The 20,201-nt window shown below is 40.2% G+C and overlaps 1 protein-coding gene across 1 annotated transcript; it reads left to right on the forward strand.

The window, feature by feature from the left end:
• Positions 1-1,464: 1,464 nt before the first annotated feature.
• On the forward strand, positions 1,465-19,807 carry LOC124052488 (integrin beta-3-like). Its single transcript, XM_046376786.1, has 15 exons — positions 1,465-1,683; positions 2,521-2,606; positions 3,285-3,489; positions 3,690-3,942; positions 5,889-6,051; positions 6,212-6,373; positions 6,533-6,628; positions 7,574-7,663; positions 8,064-8,198; positions 9,751-10,177; positions 14,186-14,408; positions 14,518-14,618; positions 15,482-15,601; positions 17,890-18,056; positions 18,546-19,807. Exons 1-15 carry the CDS (start codon positions 1,617-1,619, stop codon positions 18,612-18,614), a joined length of 2,364 nt encoding a protein of 787 aa, XP_046232742.1. The 5' UTR covers positions 1,465-1,616; the 3' UTR covers positions 18,615-19,807.
• Positions 19,808-20,201: the final 394 nt, after the last annotated feature.

The raw sequence follows: 20,201 nt of genomic DNA on the forward strand, positions 1-20,201 counted from the left end.
GCATCATTCGAAGTTTCCCAAGGCTCAGAAGGCCCCATGTTGAAGGAAAATGACATCTGGTGGATGTAAATGGTACAACATCACGGACACAGCAGGAAGACTGGACTGGTTTAGGATATCATCCTTCCAAACACTATTTATCATTAGTTATTGTGACAAATAAACCAATAGAATCTGATATCTTTGAGGCCCATCTTTGTGATTCAGACCGGCAAACTAACGTGTGCAGAAATTAAATGTACCATTCATCTTATTTAAAATAAAGAGGGGTAGAAAAAAGTGTGATTACTGTAATAGTCAAAGGGTGAATAAAAGAATTTAGCCGAGGAAAATGTAAAATGAGTAGTCCACATTTGCTTGAGGCGATGTTTTTGCCAGTTAAAAATCTTTACTTTAAGTCAAAAGGGTTCCTGTAGGTGGAAAGTAACAAAATGCAAGTGCAATTTCATGGTAATTGTACTTTGCTGACATGAAATCACCAGCTGCTAGTCAGACCTATTTCGTAGATGAATATTTTACATACAAATATATGTTATCATCAATATGATCAATTTTTAGACATTAAAAGCCATAGTTAAACCATCACCACTTTGACCATGTGCAACCTTTAAATACTGTTTGCACATTAATTCATATATAATAGTCACACAATACTATAATATATACAATAATATTACGATCTGGAAGCACTTCGATAATTTTTGTACTTTTTTTATTACTACATTTCTGTACTTTTTCTTAAGTAAGTAACTTAAGAAAAATATCTGAATACTTTTTTCCACCCCTGGTGGAAGAAACAAGAGAAATTCTGTCATACTTACTGGTTAATATTGAGTGTGTGCTTCCAAAAACTTTTAATTTTAACTTTTAATTTATTTCACCATTCAACACTTCCATGCGTCATTTTGGATTATTTGTAATATTACTAAAGGGGAAAAAGGGCATTTTGACCTGTACACCCTGCAGCTGAAGTGAAGGAAGGAGTGTTGGGGTTTTAAAGCCACTCGTAGTTGCGGTTTATGTCCACTAGTGGGCAGTGTATACCAATTCAAGTCTCATTCAAACCGGATCACAGTTATTGTTTACTTCAAGCTAAACCTCCTGCTTATTTACAAAATACAACAAAGCAAATATAAACAGTATATAAACAGTTTTTTTAATTACATAGATTTCTTTTCCAACATCTAATCTGTGTGTTTTTTCTAACTTTTAATTAAAATGCACTTATATGCACGTTTTATTAATGATATTTGCTTACAATATGTGCTATTCGATGCTAAGAAAAATAAACTTTTAAACATAATAAACAGAATAAAACTGGTACAACATGCCTCATGTCTGATGCTCGGAACTGCCCTCCACGCAGAATAAAACCCGTATGGATGCTGCGCTGTTCCCGCCCACCTCATTTAACAGTATGAAAATGAGGTGTGTGCGGAGTGAAGGGGTGGTGGCTTTAAGGCATTGACTCTATTTGGAGTTGTGTCGATTGCAGAAGAAGACAGTTTTGTATTTATTTATTTATTTATTTATTCCCCTTCCCTTGGTTCTTTTCAACTTGTACTCACACCAGGACTCGTTGGCAGGCTCCGTCCTCACAGAGAGTCCGCACCAGGATGGGTGCTCTCCCGGCGCAAAGGATATTATTGGTGTTGATCTTTACTGGAATAACAGGAGTTTGCGGTAAGCTCATGTTCTCTTCTGCTGTTTCCAGGGTTTGTCCGTGTAAGCCAAGAATATGTTGCCGAGGAATGCAATTACGGGAGGAAAGTTTGAGGAAAGTTGATGTTCTCAATATTCCTGACCAGTTTGGGGTGACAAGTCTTTTCTTGCATTTTGAGAATAATTATGCACTATGGCATATGCACATAGAATAACTAAACTATAACTATATATAACCATATATGCAACACCAATAAAACTTGATGGGATGACTTCATTTTTCAGCCAAAATGTGTGTTTTAGCTTTTATCTTCTTCTTCTTTACTGAAAGTTAATGCAAATTCTGATGATGGCACGCACAAAAGTTATTTTAAACAGACAACAAGCAATTACGAATAAGGTAGAACATATAACCGCTCTAGCACGGTGGTGCAGTGGTTAGCACTGTCGCCTCATAGCAAGAGGGTTCCAGGTTCGAATCCCGGTCTGGGCCCTTCTATGTGGAGTTTGCATGTTCTCCCTGTGCCTGCGTGGGTTTTCTCCGGGTTCTCCGGCTTCCTCCCACAATACCAAAAACATGCACATTAGGTTAATTGGCTACTCTAAATTGCCCCTAGGTGTGAGTGTGAGAGTGTGTGGTTGTTTGTCTTTGTGTGTTGGCCCTGCGATTGACTGGCGACCAGTCCAGGGTGTACCCCGCCTCTCGCCCGTAGTCAGCTGGGATAGGCTCCAGCTCCCCCGCGACCCTCACGGATAAGCGGTATAGAAAATGGATGGATGGATGGATATAACCGCTCTATAAGGTGAACATCTTTAGAGTAACTACTTTTGGAGAAATGACTCCCCTTCTCGTTCCAGGTTCAAACGTCTGCACGTCCAGGGGGGCCAGCACATGCAAAGAGTGTCTGGCTGTGCACCCCAGCTGTGCGTGGTGTTTCCAAGAGGTGGGTTCCTTTTCCACTTCACTCCCTTCAGGCAGTGGGTGCTGGTGCAGGGTGGTACAAGTCGCCTCATTAGCCAAGTAGTCTAGTTGAGAAGAATGCAAGCAGACGTGTGTTTTGAACACAAGGCGAAAAATAATTTCTTAGTGCCCTTTTAAAGCAGAATGTTCTCTATGCTTCTTGTACTAAGCTATTTGTTTGGGTTTGGTTCCGTTTTGGCAGAAAATGTGTAACTGCGTGAGGATGTAGTCACATTTTCTGCTTCAGACTAATGAATGCAATGATTTAATACTATAAAACTCTGGGAGTTAACATACTCAACCTTTCACTCAAGTGCAGAATTTTCCCAGAAGACAGATTACATCAGTCTGAGCACTCTTGCTTGTTGTTGAGACTTTTTAATGTCCAGAAGCACTGGTTGAACAAACAGATGGTCTTCAGATAGGATGGACATTTCCATTTAAGATGGTATTTGCCCTTTTGTCATTCCAGGAGATTGTTGTTTTGTTTTGTGCATAATGTTCCGGGCCATCCGGTACTTTGTCATCCCCACTACAATTTGAACTTTAACTGTTTCACTACATCTTGAACAAATTTGAGTGCTTTCAAAGCTCTGAAGAGGGAAGAGCTGGAAGGTAAACTGACTGCTTTCTGTATAAAATGTCCTTCTTTTTTGGTCAGAACTTTGGTCAGGGGGTTGCCAGTTCTTCCCGCTGTGATCTGAAGACAAACCTGGTGACAGCAGGCTGTGCTGCATCAGTTCTGGAGTCGCCAACAAGCAAACTGCAGGTGATTGAGGATCGGCCCCTCAGCAACAAGGCAGCTGGGGCCACGCAAGACGTCACTCAGATCAAGCCCCAGAAGCTACACATCACCCTCAGGCCAAGTAGGGTTTACCATCTGAGTTTGTTTGTTTTTTGACTTCCTGAAGTAGAGAGAGAGAGATTTGATTTGACGTTACACAGGGAAAGTGTCGAGCTGTTTTCTCAAGGCTGGGTTAACAAAGAAGTGTGATATGCACACTGTCTGTCTTTAACATGAAGAAAAACTTTTTTATAAAGGTGTTTCTGTGTTCCTGTTTCCCAGATGATGCTAAGCGCTTCACAGTGAAGGTGCGCCAGGTAGAGGACTACCCTGTGGATCTCTACTACCTCATGGATCTCTCCTACTCCATGAATGATGACCTCTTCCGCCTGAGGACACTGGGCAAAGGACTGGCCGAGGCCATGAACCGCACCACCAGTAACCTCCGCATGGGCTTTGGGGCTTTTGTGGACAAGCCGCTCTCGCCCTACATGTACATTTCCCCCGAGGAGGCTGTGAAGAACCCCTGCTACAGGTAGGAAAAGTACTTGTCATACAGTACATTTGCACCCTCATGGATCAATGATTACGCTGTCCTCTCACAGTAATTTTATCAACAGTGTATTATTAGACTAATCAAATGACAATTAGTGTAATTAATGTAAAGTGTAATTTCTGCAGTCAGTTAAGATTTATTTTTTTCTCAGATATTAGAAAGGAAAGTGGTTGCTAATTCAAGCCGTGTAGGTTTATATTTTTTGCATATTGTTCAATATACCTGTATTTTTAGAGACATAAATTTAAATATTCTCAAACAACTGCAGAAAATTAGACCATTCTTAAAGGAATAGTTCGACATTTTGGGAAATCCACTCAATCACTCTCTGTTACGTTACCGCCAGGAGACATTAGCTTAGCTTAGATTTAAGACTAGACGTAAAACCACAAAATGTTGTTTTTATGATTCAGAGTCGTGTGGGTTAAATAAACGAGACAAAACATGTTAATGACTGAGCTTTAGTGGCGCTGGTACCTTTACCTTAAACAAAACGAGGCTACCTGTTTCTGTCTATTGCCAGACTTTACTCTGAGATGAGCTAACCATCTCCTGGCTCTAGCTTCATATTTAAAGAGAGGTAATGATCTTTTCATCAAAATATAGAACTGTTCCTTTAAAAGTGTTAGTCACACTTAACCAGAGTAAGAACTTTACCTCTTAGCCATCTTAACCTGTTGTTTTTGACTGTAAATAAGTACCTAAACTCAACCAGACCTCTTTGTAATGGAAAATTTATTTTAGTGACTGCATTCTAACAATGTTTTACATTCCTAATACCAACGTTCTGGTGTTGATTTCAGCGGCTGTTTGTGTCTGCATGTGGGAAGTATAGCTTCATTATGCACATGATGTCATTTTTGTGAGAACTCCGTTAAACACAGTGTTGCACAGTAAAAATGCAAGCAAGCTCAAAGTCACAGCACTTGTTAAAGGCTTACAGTGGCTCCCTAGCGCTTGGTCAGCCGCTCTGAATCATCTGCAGGATAGTGTCTCAATGCAAACTGCCATAATCCCACCCAAAGGTTTTGGTAGTTTAAGGTCTCTTGGGGTCATTTAGTCTCCTGCTTACACGCAGTCTGCACAGATCCAGCCTCCAGGAATGTTTGGATAAAAGATAAGACAAGTAGAGAATTTCTGTCTAGTAGGGCACAACACAAAAAGAAACAGTGGTCCATTCACTAGCATTATATGATCTTTTTTTAAGCAAACCTTTCATCTATCGCCATCATCCAGTACTTTGTTTATGACCACATGACCTGCAAAGCTAACAGATTGGACAGGATTGTGTGCTAGGACTCTAAATTAAGATGGTTAAATATAAGAGGCATTACACCTCATATTCCTTAAGTAGGAAGAATGACCCACGGGAGAACTGTAGTCAGGATATCACCTGGCATGTGACCTAAAAATTAATGCATTTACATCTGATAATTGCAGTTAATATGGCACACAAAATATCAACTGAAATTGAAGTTATTATTTATGTAGTTTTGCAAGGCATTTGTAATAGCTATGGCTCAGAAGGCAGAGCAGGTCGTCCACACATCAGAAGGTCGGTGGTTTGATCCCCAGTTCCTCTGGTCTGCATGTCAAAGTGACCTTGAGCAACACACCTAACCCCAAATTGCTCCTAATTGCAAAAGGTTAGATCATGGCTTTCTGTTGGCAGCCTCTGCCATCAACGTATGAGTGCATCAGTAGAGTAAAAGCCCTTTAAGTGGTCAGTACAACTAGAAAAGCGCTATATAAATACAGTCCATTTACCTTTTAAATACAAACATGTGAACCCAATTAACCTGACTGACATCTGGTTACCCCACCACGCTTACTGAGATTTTCTCACGATGGTAAATAAACATCTGTTCAGATGAAAGAACAAGCCGTGCTGCTGAGTCCTGATCTTCTCTTTGTTTCACTGACAGCATCAACACCACTTGCCTGCCCCAGTTTGGCTACAAACACGTTCTGTCTCTGACGGAGGAGGTGGGTCGCTTCACAGAGGAAGTGAAGAAGCAGATAGTGTCCAGGAACAGAGATGCCCCGGAGGGAGGCTTTGATGCCATCATCCAGGCTGCTGTGTGCAAGGTGGAGAGACAGACTGCATACGTACACACACGCATACACACATGCACACACACACAATCGCTGTCTCACACAAATGAGTCTGATTTTAAGTTAATCAGCAAGACCTCAAAAGCTGAAGTGAACTGAATTGTTTGACCTCCCTTTCTTTGAGGGGATCTAGGAGCAGATTGGTTGGCGTCCCGGTGCATCCCACCTTCTGATCTTCACCTCGGATGCGAAGACTCACGTGGCTCTGGATGGTCGTCTGGCTGGAATCGTACAGCCCAACGATGGGCAGTGTCACCTCAACTCTGACAACATGTACAGCATGTCTACCATCATGGTTAGTGTGTGCTGTAAGGTGTGATTGTTGCACAGTAGACAGTAGACAGTACAGTATAAGAGAGAAACAGAAAGTGAAAAGTTTGAATGTGCAGGTGTGCGGAAGTGTGGAATGAAGCGTCTGTGTTAGCTAACCACACCATCTGGTTCGTCCCCACAGGATTACCCATCTTTGGCTCTGATCACAGAGAAGATGTCAGAGAACAACATCAATCTCATCTTTGCCGTCACCAACCCTGTGGTTCCTCTGTACCAGGTCAGGAGCTCTGCAGTGCACACCCAGTGCATTCAGCGTTTAAGTCAGCTCAGGTTCTGCTCAGAAAATTTAGCATTTAAACTGAAACTGAGAAGATGAGAAATCTGGGTTGGTAATCATCTATCTTATCTTGAACATACTGTAGTGTTTTAGCTAAAGTCCTCCAAACCTTGTTGGTTTTACAGAGGTTCTTGGATCCTGCACTGGAAGAGTGAAAGCTCATATGAATCACTATTATACACTGTTCAGATACAGCAAGCTGCGAACTCAGCTTTTCTCAAACTAGAAACCGTGTTTGGAATTACAGAGAATTAAATAAATATAGATCAAACTGTCACTGTACACAAAGAAAAACAAGTCAAGAATATAGAAACATTAGGCAGGTGTGAGTTAATGTCTGACTCACTTCTTCTTCTAAACAGTGTTTCCACGCAATTATTTGCATATTTAGTCCAACTGTCACAACTATCTTTTATTTTTAAATCAGTGAAACCATTCTGACTTAAATTGGTTAGAATAAGCTTCCCTTTTTATATTTTTCTTGTTATCACCTGTCTGTTCAATCTGGGTAACAAAGAAAAAATGGGGGAAAAAAGTGGATAAAAAGTGAATATTTTCCCACAAAAACACAATATCTATCACTGTTATAAATTTCTGTATAGTGTAAACACACAATATTATATCATCTGGAACTAAGATCTTTGTATCAGTTCACTTATTAAAAATTTAGGAATTCTATCTATTTATAATCATCAAAAGATGTATTTGAATATTTAGTGTTTACATGACATGACATATTTCATTTGTCATGACATTTAAAAACTGTTTTAAAATATTTTGCAGGTATGGAGGGCTGTATTTTATGTGTATTTCTACCTGATGAGACATTGGTGATCATTAATGATTTAGAAATCACTCCCTCAGCCTTGTCTCTGTGTCTTGCAGAACTACAGTGAGCTGATTCCTGGCACCACCGTAGGAACACTGTCCAATGACTCGGGCAATGTTATCCAGCTTATACGAAATGCCTACGATGTAAGCGCACACACACACACACACACACACCTCAGACAAGACAGTGTTTAAGGGGGATGACATGTGTTTGCTGACACACACCCACAGTGTGTGAGTCATACACACAGTCGAGCCAAAGTCTGAGCAAAAATACTCCAGTGGCCGAAGTGTGAAGCTGACCATATGTGGGAAACTCCTGGCTGTGTTTCATTGTTTATTATGCAGAGAACAGGTGAATGAGCCGAAAATTATTTTCAGTTCAAATCAGTCAACCAATTTGAAATCAGGTTTGATATTACATACCCGAGCATGGGATTGACTCAGCAAAACAACTGAATATGACATGAGATGTTGCTTTAATCTATATACTCATCCTTCTGTGTGCATATCCCCTGCTGTTTTCCCTCATTGTTGTTGCCAGAAAATCCGTTCCAAGGTGGAACTGGAGCTTCAAGGTGTCCCGGAGGAGCTGTCCTTGTCCTTCAACGCCACCTGCCTGAATGGAGAGATAATCCCTGGTCTCAAATCCTGCTCTGGGCTCAAGATAGGTGACACGGTCAGTCCATGCCCCCTTGACTGCGTAAAATTAATTCTTGTCTGCTATTGAGTCTCTAAGTCCAGCATTTGAGTAAATAGGTTGTAATTATGTAAGGCAAACATTTGTATTTATTGTTTGTTTATTTCAAAGGATGTCAGTGGCCTAAATTTAGTATCTTACAAGAAAAAGGCAAGTTCAGAGACAATAATTAATTTATGCTGCTATTATATTTGTTCAAGGGTTCTTAAGACATGCAGTGAGACAGTTACATCCATATTTATTGGTACCAACGCTCACCCTCATGCCTGTTTCATTGTATGGACTCTTACTCACTATTTCATCAGACTCATATGGCAATAAAACATGTTTCTCAACAAGACACATCTTACATTCAGCCTTCAAGAATTAATTTCCTCTAGTAAGGAAAAAATCCTGTGTGAGTTAAATCATCTTGTTTGTGGACTACTTTCCTTGTTAGAGAAGTTTCCCATAAAGTATTATGTAACAAGATTGAACAAGGTAGATTCAAGTACCAAGAATATGAAAATAGGTTCATTTATGGTATCTCATTGAATGGATGCAGCATATTTTATGAAAATGAAGAACACCATGGGCTAGTGGTAACTGGTAACAGTGTGTATTGCAATATCAACTCTCATACCAGCTTTTTTACCCTCAGAGAGTGAGTCCTATCTCTTGGGATTAGAAATATCAAGGGATTACAATGGCCTTAAATTTGTGCCGATTGCAAAAATAACAAGTTAGTTCCATCTGCTATTTTTCAACAAATTGGCCTCTTTCCATTTCCCTTCTTGCTGCTATCTAAATGTCTTTAAAGTTGGATTTCCCCCCATCCCTCGTGGTGTCAGAGAGCAATGGAAAAAAGCAGCATCAACACTGTCTCTGCTTTTGTCTTTTTTAACTGATGTTTTCTTGTCTTTCCATCTTTTTTTTTTTTTGTTGCCAACTCAGTTTGGAGGAAAATGGCCTGCTTAAAGAGTACCCTCCATTCCTTTTCTTCTTGCATTTTTTCTTTATCACAGCTTCTTTGGCTCTTTTCCCTGCTCTCTCCTCACTCCAGGTGACATTTTTTGGCCTCCACACATTTCTTTCTCTCTGCCTCAGCCCCTCTTATTTTTGCCTTATATGGCTGTCTCTCCAGATGTAGTAACTGCCCACTTTTGGACTTTTACCAGATTTCAATGCTGAATGAACAATTACTTTGACTAACTGCATATGGAGGCCTTCCCTGTGTCATATCTTTGTGCTGTTTCCGCCAACAGTGATCAGACCAAGCTCACTATTTGAGCGGCTGTTAAATGAGCATTAACTTAACCCTTAAAGTGCTTCAGTTATGCAATCTACGCCAGGATGATACATTAGCTTGACTAGTTTTACAAAGTGTGTCTATCTACATGAGAACATGCAGATGGTGTTACAAACATCTTTGGTGGCATCTGACGGCAGAATCTCTTTGCCTTGAACAACAACAACAACAAAAAAAAACACTGAAAAAGACAGGGCTTGGTTGAACTGAATGTTACAATTTCAACTCCCTCCTCTCATCCAGGTCTCTTTCAGCGTGGAGGCCAGAGCTCGCGGGTGCCCCAAACAAAAGAGAAAAAACTTCATCATTAAACCCGTGGGCTTCAAGGACGCCCTCAACATCACTGTCACCTTCGAGTGTGACTGCAAGTGCCAGAGCAAAGCCCAGCCAAACAGCCCCAAATGTAACAATGGCGACGGCACCTATGAGTGTGGCATCTGCTTGTGCCACCCAGGTCGCTTAGGGCCAAACTGCGAGTGTGCAGAGGGTGACTATGACCCCACGGAGCAGGACCGTTGCAGTGGACCTCAGTCTACCATCTGCAGCGGCCGTGGAGACTGTGTGTGTGGCCAGTGTGTGTGCCACAGCAGTGACTTTGGAAAGGTCTGGGGAAAGCTGTGTGAGTGTGATGACTTCAACTGCCTGCGGTACAAGGGGGAACTGTGCTCAGGTAAGTGTTATGAGCTGTGATCGAAAAGAGGTCCATCTTCTTGTGTAATTAATCTGCTGGAGGGTCTAAAGATGAATGAGTAGGCTGAAACAATAAGATGATTATTAGATTAATTAAGAGGCAGAAATGCAATTGACCAGTACATCTGCGACTAGCAGTTAGTTGCATTATTGTAGGATCTGCTGTATTCTTGATAAACCAATTGAGTCCAAAATGTCCCGTTTCTCCAATTAACAGTGAAAAAAGCCACAAAATTATCCAAAACAGAAATGTTTCCCCGGTCTGTAGACTTTTGTATGCTAAGCTAAGCTAATGTGCTGCTTGCTGCACAGTCATATTTCACAGACAACCATGAGGGTTACATTGATCATCTAACTCAACTCAAGAGTAAACAAAAGCTGTTTACCAAAATGTTAAACTATTCCTTTAACACTATTTTTACATCACAGACCACGAAATATGGATACAATTAAATGGCAAAGGAGGTTAAAATGACTATGATGAATATTGTGTGTGTCTGCCAGCAGCCATGGGTTGCTGGCAGTCCCCTTCACCACACTTACTTGCCACCCACCTCATCTGGGATGGCTTACATACAATAACATCTCTGCCCTCTGCTCAGGACATGTACTCCATTCACAATAAACATATGGTGTGCTGTGTGCACTGTGTGTGAGTGTAAGCTCTGGTTGTATGTTTTTGCCAGCCAGGCCAAGCTTTTGTACCATGGAGTTCAACAAGATTCATGCACAAAGAAAGCTTTTTCAAGTTCAACGGTAGCTTTCGCTGGTCACATGGGAATTTTGCTTTACTGATAGTTTCTCTTTTGTGGTTCTGATATTTAAATTGTGGGAATGAGTTTGTGTTTTGCAATTGTTAAGTGATTTAAGTCAGAGCCTCGTGATCGTCTTCTTTTAATGTTTTAAAAGAAACAGTACGTCCTTAAGGCATAACACATGACGTTACCCTTAGGATGTTTTTTTTAAGTGTGACTTTTCAGTCTGGGATTAGCTGTGGAGGTGTTGGACCATACTTAATCATGCTTTCACTCTTCTTCTGATAGCAATTAATTTGCTCTCGGGAGGCCTACTGACAGAAGTTAAATATGTATGAAGTCTAATAAAGCAGAAAATCAGAAGGATTACTTGTCCATCCTGGATTCAGCATCCAATAAAACAGGCTTACACAAGATGAAGATCTGACTTTAATGCCTGATGATGCAATCAAAATTATTTACAAAAATCTACATTCTTTCTTCTTATTATTTCTTTCTTTTGTAACATTCAGTCGTGACATATCATTTAGTGGTTATGAGCTGCTAAGCAGGAAAAATTGTTCACGTCAGCCTCCGAGTTGCGGTTGGAAATACTGGGGCTTTAAAACAGCTACATCTTGGACTAGAACTGTCCAAATTCTGCCAAGATAGGCCTAATCTATCTTTAAAATTCCGTATTAGCAATTTTAAAGCACACTGTTTGTTTGCATCTCCTTTCCGTTGGCAATAACCCTTTCCAAATATGTGGCTGCAGCAAATATGAAGCTATCTTAGCTTTGCTTAGTAATCAGAAACAAAAAGAAAAAAGCTAGCTCTGTCCAAAGATCACAAACACACCTGCCAACATCTCTGAAGCTCAGTTATTTAATTAACAATTAATGCATTTCCTTTGTTTAATGGCTACGCAAATGTAAATGTAAAAAATGATAACTTCTGAGAGAGCAGGACTAGCTGCTTCCCTCTTCTTCCAGTCATGCTGTCGAAGCTAATGTAGCTAAGCTAATCACCCCCAGTGAGAGGATGACAGGAACACAAAGACAGAACTGGAAGAAAGTGTAAAGAATAATGATATTTGAGTTACAGTTTATAGGTATTGGTATAATTGGTTTTGAGATTGTTTGATGTTAGTTTCAATTGAGAATTATTAATTACATAATGCACAGATTTGGCACACACTGCTTTCATGACAGTCCATCAGATCTCATTTATCACTCAACCCCCTTCTTCTCTGCTGCTCTCTCAGAGAAATGTTTTGCTGTATTCCCCAAAGCCCATAGATTAACATGAAAATACCTTTCTGCTTACTCATTGGCTAGTGTGGTGTAATGAGGCTAAAAATAAACCCATGTTTGGTCAGAAAGGGGCCAAGTGAGAGAGAACTGAAAATGTTCTGTGTGCTTGTGTGAGTAAAATTCAGTTTGCTTGTGGTCTTAAGATACCTTATTCAGTGCAAGGACCACAGTCTTATGTTCTTCCCCCACAGGATATTCTAATTAAAAGCCAACAGTGCTGCGGTCAAGTGGTAGGCCTAATGTTCATGGTTCATCTATCGTTATCCAGTCAGACTGTTCCCAGCAGCTTCCTGTTGCATTGTTTATCTGGCCATTGTTTTGCAGCGATAGGCCACAATGTTTTCTGCATTGTCACTCTCTTATTGGAATTCACTCACACACACACACACACATCACACATCATAGATACTTGGATAACAACAAACCAACGTGCACAAATTCACTCACACACACTGAATCATGCAGTCAAAAATAAAAGCCCTCCAGATGCCATATGGAACACAGTTCAATGGGCTCTGTTAGCAGAAACCTGACTTACCATTTCTGCTTTTCAGTTTATGGAATCAAAATAAAGTTTTCTAGACTTCCAGAGCTACAAAATGTCTTGGGAAGACATAACACTCATTTCCATATTGCAAAATTGCATATTTGGATGGATATGAACACGTTATTATTATGCTAGCTTGATTCTAGTGAACATGGTTGCTGAACATCTTTTTTTCCCTCTTTGTTTCTCCTGGCAACGGGAGAATACAGAAAAGTATGACAATGACTTATGGTAAAACCACTCATAACCACTTAACAAGCCGTGGCCAGCCAATACGAGATCATGCTGACCATCCAAACATGACTGAAAACCACAGAACTTTATTTTAAATTTTAAAGTCTAGTTGGGTGGCACGGTGGTGCAGTGGTTAGCACTGTCACTTCACAGGAAGAGGGTTCCAGGTTCCCGGTTTGGGCCCTTTGTGAAGTTGTTCTGGGTTTTCTCCGGGTTCCTCCTGCAATCCCAGAAACATGCACATTTGGTTAATTGGCTACTCTACATTGCCAACTAGGTGTGAGTGTGTGCGTGTGCGGTTGTCTGTCTTTGTGTGTCAGCCCTGCGATTGACTGGCGACCAGTCCAGGGTGTACCCCGCCTTTTCGACCGTAGTCTGGGATAGGCTCAAGCCCCCTGCAACTGACGGCTAAGCGGTATAGAAAATGGATGGATGGATAAATTCTAGTTCCCAACATTTCCAAAGATCCAAAAATTTGGGAAAAGGCGATCAAAATGGTGCATAATATTTATTTCCGTTTCACGAAGCCATAAAAACATATACTGAATATGATGATGTAAGATAGTGTGGAATAAGAAAATCTGCAATCAAACTATCTAAGGGGAAACAGATTTTCAATTGTCATGTCATTCAAACCAAATATGCACTCATATTCGCCTGTCAATCTTTTATGGTTTTAAACAAATGTTGCACAACAACTGAATTTGCAGTCACCCACTGAGCACTCCTTCCTCCCTCTTTCAAAACTCCAGCCACACCCTCGTTTTCACACAGAATCCCACTTGGTCACGTTATTCTCCTCTCTGTTGTTGTTTATTCATGTCCTCTTGTGCTGTTTTACTCCATATAGCACCCTTCCATCTGTGGCAACTGAAGTTATACCAGTAAACAAAGTTATAGTAGCTTTGTCAAACCTCTTCAACCCAACAAACAGTTTGTTGGGTTTGATGCCATTCAGTGTAGAGGATAATAGCAGTACAGGCTGCACAGCGGTTGCGTGAATCAAAACAAACTAAACTCTGGCACTGCCGTTCAGTACTTCAGGTACTTCAAGTCGTGAATTTAGTCAGATAATTTTGAGCTTACGTAAGAGAACATTTAAAATCTTTACATCATAAATGGTTATTTCTCTGCCTTCTTTATCCTTCCGTCCTTCCCAGGCCATGGCGTCTGTAACTGTGGCTTCTGCCAGTGTGCACCAGACTGGCAGGGTGACAACTGTAACTGCTCCAGGCGTACTGACACCTGTATGTCCAACCTGGGCTTGTTGTGCAGCGGCAGGGGCCAGTGTGTGTGTGGGGCCTGTGAGTGCACCCAGCCAGGTGCCTATGGGGCCACATGTGACAAATGCCCCACCTGCCCTGATGCCTGCACTATGAAGAAGTGAGTGTGCATACAGAGATGTCATATTCTGTGCCCAGAATGCAACTTAAAATGATCTGATGGCCTGTTGGATGTTTTTTTTTTCTTCTTCTTCTTCTTTTTATTAAAGGGAGTGTGTGGAGTGTAAGCACTTCAAGAGAGGCAGACTGTTTGAGGACAACACCTGCTCTCGAATCTGCAAGGATGAGATTGTGCTTAAAGATGAATTAGGTGAGACTCTTAGCTGAGGGAAACTCCAAACAGAAAAAAGCCACTCACTGAATGTTGATACCACTTTCTAATAAGGATCCATTTGTAAAGGGTTTCTAAATAGTAATTAATGGCATTATTAATAAATCATTTATTAATGCTTAATGGATCTGTGGGAAGGCATAAATGAAAATGACTTCTGGGTTGCCAGGTTGTGGGAAATACCCTTGTTTAATCTACTGTGGTTGTAAATGTTAGTAAACAATTTCAGTTTATCTGTGCGGTTATGAATTATATTATTAAGTTTAATAAGTCTCATGAGCTTCTTCCTGATGAATTTAAACCAGTCCATTGTAACTTTTCCTGAACAGCAACATCTCTGTCTCATTGTGACACTTTCAGGATGTTTTTATGGTATCTCCTAAACCCCAGTGTAACAACAGCACATGGAGAGAAGGCAGCTAATTGACTGAGTAATTACACAGCAATATCTACGTAATGTTTGCTAACATTAGGTAACTTTTTCCACCATAAGCTGTTGGTCCCACCAAGCCAAGTAAGACTGTGGCTGCAAGAATAGAACTGAGCAGTGGTGTGTTTTATTGCTCCTAATGTAACAAAGTAAATGCTTTATTAATTATTGAAAAGCTACAACCTCTAAATCCTTTATGTAGGGTGCCTTATCACCCAGAAATGTCTTTTAAATAGTGACGTGGATGAAAAATGTATAAATTACAAGGTGAGTTTAATTTATGAAAGATCTTCCATGGATATCAAGGTAAACTTTTAGATAATTACAAAACTAAATACAAAATACAAAACAAGAAAAGATATTCACGTCTCGACTGACTGATGAACCATTTCCTCTTAATTTTTTCCCACAGTCCTCCATGACACGAATGCTGTGAACTGCACATACAAAGATGAGAATGATTGTGTAGTGCGTTTCCAGTACTATGAGGACGCCAGTGGCAAGTCCATCTTGTATGTCATTAAAGAGCCAGGTAAGTACGATCCGTCCTACGTGGATACTTAATGTAACAAATATATGTAACAAAAACACCAAAAACTGCAGATTTCCTCAGCTCTGCAAAGCACTTGAGGGTTTTGGTTTACAGCCTCTTTCCTCTCTCATGGATTTTCAGGCAGCTTTTACTCACTGATATGTCAGTGTTGTGTTTACAGGTTGATGCGCTTAAGGACAATAACTTATAAATATGCTTACGATTGTAAAAAGTAGAGATAAACAATAAGTGCAAGTATTGAACAAATAACAAAGATGACATCTACAACCACAAATGGTTCTGGCAAACTTCTTCGCAAAATCTGAAACCCTTTTTACACAGAGACTCGCACTCGCTAGGATGCTGGCTTTGCTTTTCTTTCTCAGAATCAAAATCAGAAGTACTTTTTTGATCCTTCTGAGAAATCTTTTACACTCAACCAAACAATGCACTGATTCTGTGTTTCTACCTTTTATACAGAACGATGAGGCAGCTAGTGTGTTTTTTCCTCACCCAAGTACAAGTTGTCACTTCCCTGCTGCATGCCCTTCATCTGCTCGTTAAATGTCCAAGTAGAAAGAGTGTGAGGCGTAAAACAGATTTTAATGGCCACGAGTGCCCGCAGAGAAAGTCTGTCCCTGGGTCTGCCTTTAATGAATGTGTGTGTTTAATTTAGGCACAACTGGGTAGCAGAGATGTACACCAAAATTTACCTTGAACACAGTGCACCCCACTGTGTCAAAGAGGGTCGTAAACAGCTGCCCAAGTCCTCTTGGAACCTGCTGACTCTACATATACTTGAGAGGAAAGCAGGCAAGAGGGAGGGAAGAGGAAAACAAGAAGGCAAAAGAAACAGAGAATGTTTTATAAAGCTGTGTTACAAAGATGAAAGTGAAGAGTCGAGGGAAGGTGGAAAATGGTCAAAGTTGACTTCAGTTTTCTCATTTAAAAGTTAATAAATGACATTGATGTTGATGAAATAAGCTTGGAACACCAAACTGGTGAACCTGATATGATTTGATTACAGGCCATATGCACAGCAGCTATAGGGATCAAAAGGGCCATTTGAAGAGCAGGAATTAGAGGAAAAGCAGGAATGACCAAGAGGAATAAAGCTTTGATGTCAGCTGTAAACCTTGTACCTTGGTTGCACCACTACTTTACCCTATACTACTCTGCACACATGTATGTGCATGCAAGCATGTACTCACACAGAGACAGATGGCCACACAAACATACATCCAGCCCAGTAAACAGAAATGTCCACACACATATGGACCTGAGGACTCTTACCATTGATTGTGTAAAGGTAAAAGTTGCAACCAGTTTCAATACAGAAAATATCCGTTGAGTGTTGTTTCTTCTTGAACCTTGCAAACAACTTTTTGAACTAGATGTTGTAGACATAAAATGAAGAGGGATTTAGAAAGAGCCTGCTGTCCTCAAGTTTACTCAGAACCATATTTTGTGGTTAATTTGGTACAAAGTGTTCCAAAATAGCTAATGATGGGGAAAATGGCCAAGCAGAACACAAAACTGGATGTGTTATTGCAGTCTAGTGTAGGAAGGCTTCATCTTTAATGAGTCTTTGAAAGAGAGTACTGTCAGTTATGTATTGTACAGTCCTCCTGAAACTGCGCAAGTCAAATTCCTATTGAGTTTTGCCAGACCACAAATGAGGGATGGGAGATCTGCGGTCTGGCTATGCAAGGTTACTATTTTCCACTTCATCCCATCCTCCTCTTTGCTCTTTGGTATCTAAAAGTCCCTTTGCCTTCTGTTCTCCACTGTTACTCTGCCTGCGTTCTCTTGCATCACTTCGCAGATCTAATAACCTTAAGAAAGTACCAGTCATCACAGGTGAAAGGAGTAACTGTACAGTAAAGTAGCAATACCACAGTGTAGAGATGCTCTGTTACAAGTGAAAGTCATGCAAGTAAAGCTACAAAAGTAAAAGTATTATTCATCATGCAGAATGACATGTATCAGAATAATATACTTTACATTAACGTGTTCATCATGTTAATGTTGGAGCTTTTAAAGGTGGTTTAACTATTTCACATAGTTTATCTGCTGGCAAGGTTGTGTCATATTACACCGTATTAGCAGCATGACTGTCTTCTGAGTCTGACAGGCAGCAGTAAGCAACATAACATTTATGTGAGTGCAGGAGGACACAGGGAGGAAACAACTGTATGAAGACAGACTTCCTCTGGCCTAGCATCTGTCTTATCATCTACTCTGTGTGCACTTTACTCATTCCTTTATCTGTTCCTCCTTCCATCCAGACTGCCCCAAGGGTCCAGACATTTTGGTGGTGCTTCTGTCAGTGGCAGGAGCGATCTTGTTCCTCGGCTTGGCGGCTCTGCTCATCTGGAAACTGTTGATCACCATCCATGACAGACGGGAGTTTGCCAAGTTTGAAGAAGAACGCGCACGTGCCAAGTGGGACACGGTCAGTCAGTTTAGCACGAGGCTGCGTTGAAATCTTCTTATGTGCTGTTTGTTCAGGGCTCAGATCGAAATCAAAGCATCACACACAAGACTCACACACAAAAGGCCACACACACAGCCTCTCACTCTTGTTTTCTGAAGATGTTTTTTATTATTTTTGTGTCATGCTGTTACTCCAGCAGAACCAAAGGAAGTCAGCGGAAGGGCTGGGTTTAAATTAGCTAACGCTAATTGGCCTTTACTGGTAATAGGCCTCTGTGGGGCCTCAAAAACACACCCAAATCCCACAGGCCTAAAACCGCAAGGAATCACAGTAGCTTTAAGATGCTCACTGAGTAACGGAAGCAAAAACATAAGCCACACATTTAAGTTAATACAAGATAAGATCACAGAAAAGGATGGCTGTCATATACAGGTAATGAAATGGGACAAATATTTTATTTTTTCGTATTTTCTCACCTCATGTTTTTTTTGCGTATTTTCCAAACAGGGACACAATCCTCTCTACAAAGGAGCCACGTCTACCTTCACAAACATCACATACAGAGGAAAAGACTGATGCTGCTGAAAGAGGATGAAGAGTATAGGATGAAATAATGGACTTTTACTGTTCTTTGCGGGAAGGCATCGAATTATGTGCAGGCCTCTACTGTCACAAGACGATAATTAATAATTATATGTGATTGTAAATATGTAGAAATGATTCTGAACACACTTTTATCAGGGACTTGTCATAAACACCCATGTATGCTACACTGATAAATACAATACTGTTTTGATTTTGTGTGATTGACAAAGAACTCTTGTGTTGTGCAGGTTTATCCAAATCACAAAAAACATATTTACAGTACATACTTAACCCCAACCCACAGTGTCCAGTCATGTTATTTATATTTTATTTGCCCATATATTGAGACATCGGCGGAGCTCTGACGCTTTTCATTTCTGTTTTCTTTACCTCTGATGGAAAATAGTATCGAAAGAAAATTACTGGCAGCAAAATCTGTAGATTACTCTGAATACCTGCTTCAGAGGCAGAAAAAACCAAAAGTATCCACGTGACTGGATATCAAGTTGAAGAATATAAAACCATGTAATGTGGGTGATCTAATTCTTGAAGTCAGAAGAAGGAGAAACAGGCAGATAATGTTACAAAAGAAATTCATTTCCTATTCACAATATTGGGATTTCCTGTTTGTGGTACTCACTGGGACTATGGCAAGATAAACTGTCTGTAACTCAGTCAAGTAAACTGCTAGAGATAGCATGTGGTTTGGACTAAACTGTTCTTGTTTCTTGTGCAGTGTTTTCCGCCATGTGGACAGTTTTTCTGATGTTTTATTTTCCCTGGAATATGACAAATAAAATGTCACATTTTAAATTTAGATTATGACAAATAAAATGTCATATTTTAGTTACTGTTTCCACTGAGGTGGATTTAGGAACAACGAAAGAGTGTGTAGTTTTGAGGCATTTTGGGTTTTTAATTTTTTAATTTGAGATTTATTTCACAGTGTTTGATTAAAGATACGAGATCTCGAGACATTTGATTACAAATTATGTTGATTGACACTTTAGAAAGTATTACTAGTTCTTGATATAATAAGCAAATGTGAAACTAATGAATATGATGTTCTCGAAGGTACAAGGTGACTCATTTCTGCTGTATTTTTGTGTTTAATGTTGAAAACTTTTTTTTGAGAACTTCAACTGAAACTCCATTTTACTAAGAAATACACCTTGATAGACAACCAGAGTTGTGGTTTCTTATAATATGCATTATGTTAACACTCCCTAGTGACACTGTTGCCTTGGTCAAGCTTTTATCACACTCAGGAATTAACCGAAGACATAAACGATGATGACTTGATTTAGATTGATTACCGTTAGACATGTGACTGATAAATTATGCTGCTGTTTCCTCGAGATTCTCACTCACATGTGCAGGGCTTCCCGTCTTCAGTGCTCTACCTAAATCTCCCGGACTTAAACTTCAGTTATAGCTTACTGGTCCTTGTGGGAAGTGTTGGTCCTCTGCAAATTATGCAGTTTATAAGACAAAGTGTTTCAGATGAATTAGACTACTTATTGTAGACTTGCATAATAAGCGATATTTTGTTTCTACAACAAACTTTAAGAAACAAAT

The sequence above is a fragment of the Scatophagus argus genome, chromosome 21 (assembly GCF_020382885.2).
Source record: "Scatophagus argus isolate fScaArg1 chromosome 21, fScaArg1.pri, whole genome shotgun sequence".
Lineage (NCBI taxonomy): Eukaryota > Metazoa > Chordata > Actinopteri > Scatophagidae > Scatophagus > Scatophagus argus.

Coding starts and splice junctions, on each gene's coding strand:
- LOC124052488 (XM_046376786.1), top strand. CDS start 1,617: ATGGGTGCTCTCCCGGCGCAAAGGATATTATTGGTGTTGATCTTTACT. Junction 8,199..9,750: donor GGCTCAAGATAGGTGACACG/GTCAGTCCATGC, acceptor CCTCTCATCCAG/GTCTCTTTCAGCGTGGAGGC. Junction 15,602..17,889: donor GTATGTCATTAAAGAGCCAG/GTAAGTACGATC, acceptor CCTTCCATCCAG/ACTGCCCCAAGGGTCCAGAC.